A 13,138-nucleotide genomic window follows, 5' to 3' on the forward strand; every position below is an offset into this window, starting at 1 on the left:
GCGGTCTTTCGAATCAGCTTTGACCGCAACTCTGGAAGACTTGGAGTTAAGCTTTTCTCTGAGAAAAGAACGACACTGAAGTCATTCTTAAAAAGGGAAGATGTGTTAAGAGTTTTGCCAACCGGATACGGCGAATGTTTAAAGGGGGGGTGAAATGCTGTTTCATGCATACTGATCTTTTTACACTGTTAAAGACTTGGAATCCCATACTAAACATAGACAAAGTTTCAAAAGTTAAGGTGGACGTTTGATGGGAGTATTTCTTTGTCAAAAATACTACTTCCGGTTAGTCATAAGTTTCGGCAAGTTTTTTGAGATCATGCGTCCCCTTTGACGTTAATGGGGGCGGAATTTCCTTGTATGGGCCTTACGGACAATTCTACCGGAAGCGCGTGAGAGAGAGAGAGAGAGGGAGAGAGCGAAAGTAACAGGCTACGCCCATCAAAGCGCTGGCTTGTAGGATGCGCTGAACAGGTGATGTGCACATAACAATGTCACCAAAAAAGTGCGTTTTTGGTTGCCAGACCAAGACAGTCCTGCACAGATTCGCCAAAACCCCGCGTTAACGCAACAGTGGATGTAATTTGCTTTTCCGGATCAGCAACTGAGTTGCGCGAATGTTTATATCTGTTCGCTGCATTTCGGTGCCGACTGTTTCATAAACAAGGCCCAGCTCGACACAGGATTTTCCCGATCGCCTAATGCTGAATGATGGAGCAGTCCCAATGATAAAGGTCCCAACGTTAGAACCGCAGGCGGTGAGTGAGACTGCTTCAAATGTCTGTGTTTTTGCCTATGCTCATCAAGTAGCCCAAACATGATCACTTATAGTTAATTGATCAATGGAGCATGCGATGTGTAGTGCGTGTACATTTGTTTAGCTGGCCACTATATGTGTAACTTTATGTTTGTGTATTGTAAAAGCACTCCAAACAACAATACACAAAGAGGGGGGAAATATGTTGAACTAAATAAGCACGCTTCTTCATTCAAATGCGCTACTATTCCGTGTCTTTCTATGTAAACACTAACTAGCCTGCCGTGCAAAACCAGTCCGCTTACTGTCTACACAAACCACGCGTAAACACACAAACACACGTGCACAACTGCACTTCCCACATGTACACCTTCAAAAACAAAAATACGACGATATAATTCAAGTATAAATATGTAAATAACACAAGCCGCTAAGCATATTATATAGTTAGTGTATAACTTGTACCACATAGAGACGTCCTGCTCTAGTCGTTTTTTGCTGCTGCTCCTGTTCAACTGCAGCCTCTGGGTCTGATTCCGGATCATAGATGTATGGCTGTATCTGACTAAAAGCCATATTTTTATTTTGAATAAAGTTTTTTTCCCGCTGTTAGGGATGACACAGCTTTACGACGCACTCGACTCAACACAATAGCAGCAGCGTGCACACGTCTTTATTTAGCTCCGCTCACACGACACGCCCCCACCCACTCGGCTTTTTTCGGAAAGACTCGGAACAGCGCATCTTTCTTATATAATTATAAAAAAAAAAAAGACTTTTCGGAGATATGCAGGATGCAATGCTACTCTATAGGTACTCAAGATTGACATGACACTGACTGAAACTGAGTGTTTCACCCCCCCTTTAATCCATTAACAAGCTCTGTTTCACCTTCGTTGCTCTGGTTGGTGTAGCGCTATCCTATCGCGTGCAGAGGGAGTTTGAAAGACAACCGTTTATCCTGCCCCTCGGATTGAGCCCTGTCAATGGTGAGTTTCCAGACCAAACATCTTGATGTGGGTCTGGCTTGTCAGGTTACCATTGCCTCCTACTTCATATGTAAATCTCGTAAATCAAAAACTCCATGAAAAAAAAAGTGCTTCTCAAGCCAAACCGTGACGCAAGCGTTAGGGATAATTTATATGCACGCCCCCAACATTTGCATATGTCCAAACAAGCCGAATCTACTGATGGTAAACTGTGAGCTGTGAGCGGCTGAAATAAGCCAATCAGAGCAGAGCTCAACATTAATATTCATGACCCTTCCAAATAAGGCAATTTATAGGGTTGTAAATGGACCTGTAAAACTGTATCTGGACAATGTTTGCCCTTAAAATAAGCCACATACCCTCTATGTAGATACCAGAGAACAATTTAACATATTGTTTCAAATCGTTCTAGGGCACCTTTAATATACAATACTGTGCAAAAGTTTTAGGCATGTTAGTAATTTTAGTATGTTTTAAGCCAGTTATTTTTATCTTTTGCTGTAGTGTGTCAGTATGAAATCTTTCGCTGTAGGGTGTCAGTAAGAAATAACAGTTTACATTTCCAAAAATTCCTTTTGACATATTTTGTAAAATTTTACAATTACTTGGCATAATTGTAAAAATCATAAATTTTTTACATAAATTGTAAAAACAATTTGTATGCAAAAAGAGTCTGACAACAGCTGGAACGCTCCACAAGAAACATGAAAAACTATATAGTTATATATAGTTTAAAACGATATAGTTTAAAATATAATGCTGTGTTTTCTAATTTATTTAACAATATATTATATGACATAAAAAGACTAGTGATATAAAATTGCCTTCCATGTATAAACCAAAAATTCCTAATCTTCAACTCCTGCTGCATTACTTTAAATGTGATTTTACAGACTGAGGGGTGGGTAAAAATTATTTTCAGTGGTAATCAATAGTCTGAACACTTCAAGACTAGCAAACCTACTCTCATCTATAGGAGGAAAACGCCTCAATAACTTACCTGTTTCTTATCCTGTAGCTCCATGGCAACCGCTGTCTCTCACCATGCTCTGTTGAGCTGCCCAGAGCTGGTAGTTACGGTCCACACTTGTCCCGATCCCAGCCCTGCTGGCAGAGGAAGGCAACTGTGGGCCCCCAGCTCCAAGACGCTGCACCTGCGGGCACTGCCAGTCTGAGGGACGGCTGTCAGAGCTGTACTCAATGCCCAGGGAGCTGTTATCAATGAAAGGGTGTGACTTCTCTCTTCTTACATTCAAAGGGATCTGATCAGGGTAGAAAGCGTTACAAAGAAAAGTATTAAAAATAATCAATGACCACATTAATATCATTATCCAAGTCAAGTTTACATGTTGCAGTTACCGGAAATTTTCTGTAAGCAATCAGCATATTCCAAAATAAAGCCTACACATTTTCCCAATTTTTTTCATTGGAACTAAAGCTCACTTACTCAATGATAACAGCACACAAGAGTGTGTGACCAATAACATGGCTTTTGGCTACAACCTCAAACAATGTGGCATTTAATAATTTATTTAATATCTTTATAGGCAGGGTAAAATTAAACTTTGACAACAGAAAAACAAAATCGCTAAGAGTTTGTCTTATCCTTTAAAAACATAGCCAAGGTAACTTACTCTTACTGACTTTAAATATCTTAAATGGCTCACAAAGCTGTAATTAATCATCACTGCCTAAAAATAAATCACTTAGATAATCTCATTAATACAACATATTCAGACAGTAGAGTTGAACTGATTGATAAGGTGACAGTAGGCTATTAGACAACTACCTAGTGTTGATGCCACCAGAGACTTTAATAGTTGACTACAGTGAGAGTAATGATGATGCAGGATTCATCTGAACTACCAAGTTACAGTCTCTAAGCACTTGACAGTTCTGTAGACATTTGTTCAGTAATGTATTACAACAGATACATTAAATAAACAATGGTATTGCATAAAATAATAATAATATAAGAGTTACAGCTTGCTTTTGCTTCTGACATATGATAATGAAGTACTATATTCCAGAGTTTTTACGATATTATTTGTTAACCTATGTTAATGTGAAAGACAGCTACCATGTTGATCGTTTTTGGACATAGCTTGCGACAAGGCTTGCGAAAAAAAAAAAAAAAACCCTGCTTTATATTTCTGTTGAAATGCTGTCGAGTTTACAATAATTTGTATATATAAACACGATTAAACCATTTAATAAATAATCTAAACAGCTGGTTTATCAGTTTATTAGAGGTGGCCTAGGGGTTAACTGATACTAGTTACATGCTCAAATCACAATAAATCAAAGCAAACTTACGTTATAGAGCTGTAACATCAACGAACCGCAAATGGTATCGTCAATCATCAAGAGTGTTTTAGCAGAATCAAATAATATTCGTCTCTAAATCCTTGGACTCACTCCCTGATGACGGCCATGTTAGTGACTCGAAGGGCGTGGTATGTTTGTGCAGGAACGATATAGTGGAATCTGATTGGTCAGTGCTATCTGTGGGGCGGTTTTTGTTTTGTTTTGTCCTTTCTGGTTGGTCAGTATTACGGCGTAGTCAAGTGGCGCTCACTACAGAGCCAAATGACGTCCGGCTCCCCGCTCTCTGCACGTAATGGGTGGATCTCTTGACCTAGTCCAGCTCCACCTCAGTGGACCAAGTCCAACTGGATGGAGTTACGTTTAGCGATAGGGTTATTAAGGGCAGAGTTAGGGTGTGGTTAGACCATCTAGCTCCACCCGTTAGGTAAGGCGAGGGGGAACTGGACGTCAAGCTCCACCTCCTCCACTCTGCAACGAGCAGCCTCCCAACCGGCTTGACGCTGTCTGACTCAAAGGGCGGGGCCTCTGTTTGCGTAGTTACCCTGAATATCAAAGCTTTGATGTCTTGTATGATTTATAATAAATGCATATTGAAGATAGCTATATTGAAGAATAGTGCTCTTTAAATGTATATCTGCACACAAAATGAAATGTTTTTGTGTTCTCTGTTTTGATATCAGTGATTTTTATTGAAAAAGAATAGGAAAATACACTTTAAAATACATTTTACACTTTAATAGTTTAAATAGATGAATTTCTAAACTCACTAATACATTTTCTTTTATTTGGATTTCAAATAATTAAACATAATTAACACATATACAAAACAGATGAGCCATATAATAAATATAATCACAAATCAGTCCCATTTTATCGTATAAATTTACAACAACAAAAAACAAAAAAACAAAAAAATAATGCTTATCAAATCATTCATGTTCATTCCAAATAGATCAAAATATCATGACATTTATAAAGAAATTCATATATGCTGTATACATGTTCTCTGCAAACCCCCAGTATTTTTACAGAACCCTGGATATAATGAATTAAACACTTGGTAAGTATTAGCCTTGATCGCATGTAAACTTTTCTTCATGTTTATGAAATACAATGTATGTAATGATTTATGGCAGGAGAAATATTTGAACTCAGGGTAAGTCACGGGATATTAGGTGATGTTTGCTTAAGTTGGTTGTTTAAAGAGGGGTTCCGGCCCGACTGGACATGCTGCTGTAGGAGGGTTTCACCACCTCTTCCATAATCACAGCAATGGTGTGGCATAGTTCTTTTGCCTGGGAGAATGAGAGATCAAAACAGGTGCAATCTTGTTTATTAAAAACTACCAGCTCTTTGAAAATGACAAAATGTATATATATATATCCATGACCTTTTATCTACATGCGTACCTGCTTTAGATAGAGGCTGAGAGTCCTGGGTTGAGTTTGGCCACCAAAGCTGATCTCAACTGCTTGCAGCTTGTCTCTTTTGGGACGTATTGAGCGCAAGGACTGCACATCCTCTAAAGACACCGTCAAACATTCGTTCTGTGAAGTTTGTGAAAGTTTAGTCGTGGGTGAGCATGGTTAAAACACACAATGACGATCACAGCATCATAGGAGTACTGAATCCTATCAGAGTGTCATATACCTGTGATTTAGGATCAAGGATTTTGATAACTTCATGGTTGACTCCGACCAGCGAGGGAGAGGGGCAGCTGTTGTGACTTACTTTCTGAACAGTGAATATATCAAATCCAAAGAGAGGCAGTGAAGTGACAGTTTCTGGGAAGTTAAAAGAGTTGGTTTGGAAAATATGGAACGCAGGTGTACAATCAGTAAATTAACATTTAGACAGGTTTGCTCACTTACTGATAAAGCGAGCTTTGGCATCAAGATGGCTTAGGGGTCCTAAGGTAGAAAAGTGTGCCCGTATAGTAGCTAGAAGCCTTTCATCACTGGAGTTGAGCCCGTCCTTCCGGGGAAGGTACTGCTTGACCACAGCGCTGATGATTGAACATTGATTACCAATAAATATGTGTCAAGAATGTCAGATTTAAAACAATGATTCGATTGTTTCATTCATTATTTTAGGTGTAAGACATCACATCGTTTGAGATATGATAAATTACTTGGATGGTAGATCAGTCAGTCCAAGGGCAAGGTGTTGGAGAGCGGTCAACTCTGCCACCTGCTGGTAGATTATAGGGCTGTTCATGGGCAGCAACAGCTTCCCTTGCAGATAATTGGCCACAAGCTGAAAAAAACACAAGACCAGCATCCATCAAAGACAATAATCCTAGATATCTGAACTTAGGGCTCATTTATTTAATAAAAAATACAGTAAAAACAGTAATGTTGTGAAATATTATTACATTTTAAAATGCATGTTTAAAATATGTTTAAAATTGTAATTTATTCCTGTGATGGCAAAGCTGAATTTTCAGAATCATTTCTCCAATCTGTCAAAAATTTGGAAATATATAAAGTTTTTGTCATAATTTTCTTATGCTCACTAAGGCTGCATTTACTTAAAAAAAAAAAAAAAAGTATTAAAACAAAACAAAACAACTAGTAATTTTGCAAAAATTCTCTGATGAATAGAAACTCAATGTACAGCATTTATTAAATGTTTTTATATTATTAAAGCATTTCACAAATAGAAATCTTTTGGAACATTATAAATGTCTTTTGATCAATTTAATGCACACTCTAAATAATGCTGGGTTGTTTTATAACCCAAAATGCTGGGTTAAGACTGTTGGGTAATTTTTGTTGGTTTATTTGATCACATTTTAAACACCATTGGGTAGTTTCAAATTTCCAGTCGCTGGGTTAAGCCTGCTGGGTCGCAATGCTTGGTTGACTCTACCCAGCGCTTGGTTGTTTCACGTGCTTCCCGCCTTGATTCGTTTAAATTCGCTCCCAAACTGTCATTTTGAAAGGACAATGCAACAGGCAAAGCCACTGGTTGCAGATGTTTTAAGATAAGTTCATATGTTTTCATTAATAATCATTTTAATTGGCATAATTATAGGGTTTTTTTTCTTCGCGGCTACAATTCTTAAGCTTACATGACGTTAAAACGACAAAAGTTTTACCTCAGAGTCCGATGCAATGTAGCCTACTGACTCGTGTTAGTTTAGGTAGGCATGTGAATTAAATAAATGCAGCCTTAGTGAGCATAAGAGACTTATTTTATTGAATATCTTGAATATTCATTAATGTAAAATAGGCATATTTCACATAAAAACAGACTGAAAAGAGTTTTTGTACCAGTTGGTAGTGGAACTCCACGTAAAGATCATTGTTGAACTGGAGTGGCTGTTTCCAAATTATTCGATAAAAGGAGAGGGAGATCGAGCCATCATCCAGCAGGAAGTCAAAAAGGTACTCATCGGAGTGAACTGGGCGTGTCACACCATCTAAAAAGAGAATAGAACAGTATGAAAGCATAAACTGATTGTTATGTGAATGTGTGATCATGTGTGGATAAGAGTGACAAACGACATCTTACCCCCTTTTTTAGTAGCATAGATGGAAAATTCTTTCATTTCTGCTGGATTTATAACGCCTATCTCAGCGCAAAAGTCTTGTACCACTTCGAATGCAACCTATAGAAAAACATAATATTGCTACATGTAGACAACACATCATCTCAAAAGAATAAATAAGGAAATAGGGGCCCTCACTTACACTAAATCTTTGAATCTTGCAGGTAAATTCGGTTCCACCAGGCAGCATGATGGGCAGCCGTCGAGAGTTCCTCCCAGCCTGCATGTGATTCAGATATTATGGTTAAGAAAACAATTTTGCATACTTTGACATTCTCTGCTCAACATCTCATGTGCCTTCACTTACCAAAATGGCCTCCATCTCTGAATGAGAAGGGATGTGCCTGCGTCCTCCGAAACTGAGTGATTGTCTGAGATTCATTGCGCACACATTTGCCAGTTCTATAAAGAAATATTATATTCACACAATCACAAACACTGCTAATCTTGTACATACAAACAGGTTCAATTTACTTTTTAATGAGATTGTACAGCAAAATCGCATGTGACGTAAACTTGGCTCATATTGGTGGGGTAACTGAATCAAGTTTGCACTATAAATACAGAATAAGATGTTAGAAATGAATACTATACCCTGAAAAGGGTGGTTGGCATCCTGAATGATAGTCTCCAGGTGGCGGGTGCAATATGGAAGGAGAGTGTTGGAACAGGGGAAGAATCCAGTCACCAGACTCATCAAATGCCAGCCACGGGTGCAGTTCTCCCTACAAAAGCAGAAAACAATATACACTACCATTCAAACATTTGGGGTCATAAGATTTTTTAATGTTCTTGAAAGAAGTCTCTTATGCTTACCAACATTGTGATATATTATTACGATTGTGTTTTTGTAATTTAATATATTGAAACATTTAAATGTACCTGTGATGCAAAGCTGCAACATTACTCCAGCCTTTATTGGCACATGATAGTTCAGAAATCATTCTAATATGATGATTTGTGTTTAAGAAACACTTCTTAATTATATTATAAATGTTGGAATAGTTTTGTGGAAACTATGCTAAAGAATTCTTTAATGAATAGAAATAATTAATTTGATTAAAACTATTTATTATGTTTTTGCTGCCTCTTTTGATTGATTGGATTTAATATGTCCTTACAAGTAAAAAAAGAAAACTACAACTTACTTCCCAAATGAACAATGGTGTACAAACATTATCACTCACTTGATTGGGTGTTTGGTGGTCTGCTTAATGACCTGACAGTAGATCTCATCCCTGAGGAACTCCTTCTCTTTTCCCAGCTAAAATAAAACCAGTTGTCATGTTACAGATGTACAAATTCACAATACCTCTAAAATTAATATGCTCTAAATTTGGAGAGAAAAAAAAGATCACCTGCAAAATGAAGTTAACACAGTCACTCTCTTTCTGATTTTTCTTCATAGGCTGATCCATCATAAACTGCATCACATCTACAAAGAGATCGTTGTGTCAAATACTTGCTATCTGTGATACTTCATTCTGATTTGTCAATCTGCAATTTAATATTTTGGTATAACGTCAAAATCATATATACCATATATACATTTATACATATATACATATATCATATATACATTTATTTTAATTTTCAGTTCTATTTAATTTGTTACTAATTTAAGTAGCTATCAGGGTTCACACACATTTCTACCAATACATTTCCCTGACTTTCCCAAGATTTTGAGGCAAATACTCATGACGTTCCATGAAACATCTGTGTATACATGTAAAGCTATGCAGTTTAATACAAACTAAACATTTATTTAAATAACGCTGACACACCAAAGAAAAAAGAAAAAGGAAAAAAGGAAAGTTTTCTTAACGAAAATAAAACGTTAGATCGCTTAACATTCTCCTAACATTATCCTCTAATGTTATATTCTAATGTTATATTCTAATGTTCCATTAACGTTTTCCTTTAACGTTCCCCTGACATTATTCTATAACGTTCCCCTAACATTATGTTCTAACATTTTATGATGGTTGAATTCACAAGTTTCAGTCAAAATTCAGTCAGAGAGAGCATGCATTCTTAATCTGTAATCTGAACGCCTCTGATTGGCCATCACATTCATAAGCTCAACAGAACCGTGTGTGATTGGTTATAATGCTGTAAACACCTACAGGGTGATATAAGACTCCTTTGCTCTTTATTGTGGTCCTGGTTTTATTTTAGGAGACTCACTGACAAAATTTATTCTTTTATAATGGGTGACTTTACAGCATGTCTGTGATAATATGTGTGCACTTACATATGAAGTTTTGAGCACCCAGACGATTGAGATCATTGTCTGAGAAAAGGATCAGTGATTCCTGAATAGGAGTCTAATAAAAGAAAACAGAGAAAGCAAAAATAATCAAATAAACTCCTATAATCCAAACATATACAGAGTGAGAGCCTAAACGATGCATACATACTGGAGTGTATTCCACAATCTCATTAAGACTTTTGTTTTTCATGTTTGGTCTGAGAAAAGAGAGAAACAGTTCAGTGTTCAGATGCAAAACAAGGTTGTTATATGGATCATTTCATTTGGTTGAAGTTTGATTTTCAGAGGTCTTTACCTGCCGATGGAATCTGTGAAGAAATTCCTGGCAAACTCAGTCATGATATGCTGCTGACGTTCTGAATCAGATCTCTGGATGGACGGTACTTCCACACTGTATTCACTGCTGGCAGTCGTGGAGCGGGCAACAGAGGTGTTGGAGATGTGGCCATTGGTAGCTATATTGGTCACATTGCCATTGACAGGCATGTTGGGGACAGAGCCATTGCCAGGTACTTTGGAGGAAGAGCTGGTGAGTCTCATACTCTTTTTTCGTTCAAGCTGCCGCTCCATATTGTTGCTGTGGTAGTCGGGTGGGGCACAAGGTTGAGTGACATCCACCGGGAAGAGTCCAGAACGGCCCCCACTGGAACCGAACATCCATCCTGCAAAAACAAAAAACACCATTAATGTTTTATGCTATATACTACTTCGGAAATTCTATATCCCAGCTAACGAAAATGTGTTCTGAGAGCATTTTGCTAACATTCTCATTAGGTTCTTAGAGCGTTCAAGTTTTTTTTTATGTTTTAAAAAAATATTCTTGGTTTGGTGAATGTTAGAGAAAACATAAAGGTAATGTTTTGTCTATTTTATAATTTTTTAAGTATCATGGGAACATTACTTCTGAATGTTCTCAGAACCATTTGGGGGAAAAAATTAAGTCATTAAGTTTATAAAACTTTAGACTAACGTCCAACTAAAATGTTAAATGAAAATGTTCTATGAATAATGAATAAATAACATTTTTGTGCTAATGTTGTGATAGCGTTATTAAAGACCAGAAAACTTTGAACGAATGTTCTATTAACATTACTGGAAGAACATTTATTCATAAAGAACCCTGCCAGAAAGTTCTGAGAGCTTTCCCTGAAAGCTGGGATATATACATTTGAATTTTCTATTGCACATAAAATATTCCTACTTCCAAACAGATATCACTGAAATATGTGTCCTGGAAAATAAGACATCTGTCTTGGCACTTATAAAAGGCCTGTAACAAGCTCTGTAACCTGCAGAAATACATTTGTATCCTTAATTCAATGTGTTAAATTAGAAAAAATGTTGAGTTTGGGCTGGGAATATTTGTTTTACCAAACAAATATAAGACAGTGGGTGTTTGGGATATCTGTTTTAAAACTTGAACATATTTTTGCTAATCTGTTTGGTGTCGCTAAAGAAGTAGAAATGACACATAGTAGTTTTAAGGAAAGGCTTATGGAGATCCAGAATCCCAAATGGCTTTCTCAGGTTCTCTTCTCACCATCCTTGAGTCCGTCCATGTTCAACAGTTTGATGACATCGCCTCTGTGGAAGGTCAGCAAGCTCTTGTCATCTGTTACATAGCTCTTCAAAGCGATCACATAGTCTGAGTTCTGCAAATGGAGATTCGTATTCATTCAAGATAGCATAGAAAATGAAGGTGCGTTCACATTTCAGCAAATTTTCACTGGCGATGTAAGTGAACAACTAAAGCTACATCAGTGTTAAGGCAAGTTTGACTAACTGAGCACCTTTATCAGCTCCATGAGGAAGAGACGAATCACAGCAGTGATCTGTGGAGCCTGTTGCGAGTGAAGTTCCAATTCTTCATTACTCAAGGTGATCACAACATGTCCAGCCTTTTGCTGCTGTACTGACAGCATCTGTGAGTAACTGAACAGTAACAACATATGATTATTTAAACTGCAAAACATGACTTTGGGTCGGTAAGGTTTTTTTAATAAAGAAATTGAAACTTTTATTCATCAAGAACACATTAAATTGAGAAAAAGTGACAGTAAAGATATTTATACTAATGCATGCTTATTCTGTTAATGAAATTAACTTTTTATTTATCAAAAAACAAAAAAACAAAAACAATGTATCATGGATTCCACAAATAAAATGCTAATCCAAAATGTTTCAGTCAGCATATTAGGATTTTTGAAGGATCATGTGATACTGAAAACTAGTGTAAGGATGCTATTAATTATGTTTTTTCATCACAGGATATAAAATGTAGTAAACATTTTTTTAAAAATATTTCACAATATTACTGTACAGTATTTTTGATCAAATAAATGCATCCTTGGTGAGCATTTAAAAAAATGGTAACAACCCCAAACTTTTAATCAATAGCGTAAATAAATCCTTGAGAAACACTTCGGCACATTTAACAGGACATTTCCATCGCCTAATATGTTCTGTACCTGTAGCTGTGGAGCAGTTTGAGGTGTTTGGGATTTATGCCTGAAGCTCTGGCCACCTTTAGCAGTCTGATTCCTCTATGAGACACTCCCAGAATCTGAGCATCTCCATTCCCCAGCTGTTAAAGCACACATGCAAAACCCTTTCAGACTGCTTAACAAATTTCAATTGTATATTTATGTGCATTGTGTAAAAAAAACAACAAGTATTTCACCTTCACATTAAAGAGACGTGAAAAGTAATTGGACCAGTTGTCTCTTGCTGCCATGACGATTCTTTTTTTCATGGCATCATCATCTAGAGAACTGATGTTGGTTCCGATACGGAAGCTCGCTGGTGATAAAGACAGAAAGACATTTTTATTTATTGATAAAAGCTTATTTGAAATATTATTGGTATTACCATCGGTATGGCTTTAATATTTTGCATCTGAAATACCCAACAGGTCTTTCATTTTACGCCGCTCCTCGCGTGAAATCCTCAAACAAGAATCCGAGTAAGTGTCTCGCATAATCTGCAGTTCACAAAAACAGAAATTGATTTAAAATAAATAGTATAAAATATCTTACATTATGAAACTTAGATTTCCCTACACAACAAAAAACAAACCTGCTGCTGGTATTGCAAATCAAAACAAGCAGCAATGTGTGCTACTGACCTGCTCACAGAGTAAATTAAGGGTGTATGGGTGGTTGAATTTTTCTCTGGGATAAAATAGCTGTGTGGAAAAGAGCACAAATACAATGAGTCCACATACACAATAGCTGTGATAA

At 37.0% G+C, this 13,138-nt stretch overlaps 2 protein-coding genes across 3 annotated transcripts in view; both read right to left on the reverse strand.

The window, feature by feature from the left end:
- The window catches only part of tmem94 (transmembrane protein 94), a 37,968-nt gene extending 33,766 nt beyond the window's left edge, over positions 1 to 4,202 (reverse strand). For both annotated transcript variants that reach the window (XM_067430277.1, XM_067430276.1), the window contains exons 1-2: positions 4,063 to 4,202; positions 2,747 to 3,008 (exon numbers count right to left, since the gene is read on the reverse strand). In XM_067430277.1, the coding sequence (XP_067286378.1) occupies positions 2,747 to 2,770 (24 nt within the window). In that variant the 5' untranslated portion in view covers positions 2,771 to 3,008; positions 4,063 to 4,202. The remainder of the gene's footprint in view (positions 1 to 2,746; positions 3,009 to 4,062) is intronic.
- Positions 4,203 to 4,921: 719 nt separating this feature from the next.
- myo15b (myosin XVB) overlaps positions 4,922 to 13,138 on the reverse strand; it is a 38,226-nt gene continuing 30,009 nt past the window's right edge. Inside the window, exons 44-64 of the mRNA XM_067429586.1 lie at positions 13,024 to 13,083; positions 12,804 to 12,879; positions 12,580 to 12,698; positions 12,368 to 12,483; positions 11,690 to 11,831; positions 11,440 to 11,551; positions 10,195 to 10,561; positions 10,048 to 10,096; positions 9,882 to 9,954; positions 8,986 to 9,062; positions 8,815 to 8,891; positions 8,222 to 8,352; positions 7,935 to 8,029; positions 7,770 to 7,847; positions 7,591 to 7,687; positions 7,350 to 7,498; positions 6,206 to 6,330; positions 5,946 to 6,079; positions 5,725 to 5,858; positions 5,484 to 5,621; positions 4,922 to 5,369 (exon numbers count right to left, since the gene is read on the reverse strand). Of these exons, the coding sequence (XP_067285687.1) occupies positions 5,274 to 5,369; positions 5,484 to 5,621; positions 5,725 to 5,858; positions 5,946 to 6,079; positions 6,206 to 6,330; positions 7,350 to 7,498; positions 7,591 to 7,687; positions 7,770 to 7,847; positions 7,935 to 8,029; positions 8,222 to 8,352; positions 8,815 to 8,891; positions 8,986 to 9,062; positions 9,882 to 9,954; positions 10,048 to 10,096; positions 10,195 to 10,561; positions 11,440 to 11,551; positions 11,690 to 11,831; positions 12,368 to 12,483; positions 12,580 to 12,698; positions 12,804 to 12,879; positions 13,024 to 13,083 (2,445 nt within the window). The 3' untranslated portion in view covers positions 4,922 to 5,273. The remainder of the gene's footprint in view (positions 5,370 to 5,483; positions 5,622 to 5,724; positions 5,859 to 5,945; positions 6,080 to 6,205; positions 6,331 to 7,349; positions 7,499 to 7,590; positions 7,688 to 7,769; positions 7,848 to 7,934; positions 8,030 to 8,221; positions 8,353 to 8,814; positions 8,892 to 8,985; positions 9,063 to 9,881; positions 9,955 to 10,047; positions 10,097 to 10,194; positions 10,562 to 11,439; positions 11,552 to 11,689; positions 11,832 to 12,367; positions 12,484 to 12,579; positions 12,699 to 12,803; positions 12,880 to 13,023; positions 13,084 to 13,138) is intronic.

Source organism: Pseudorasbora parva, chromosome 21, assembly GCF_024679245.1.
Source record: "Pseudorasbora parva isolate DD20220531a chromosome 21, ASM2467924v1, whole genome shotgun sequence".
NCBI lineage: Eukaryota > Metazoa > Chordata > Actinopteri > Cypriniformes > Gobionidae > Pseudorasbora > Pseudorasbora parva.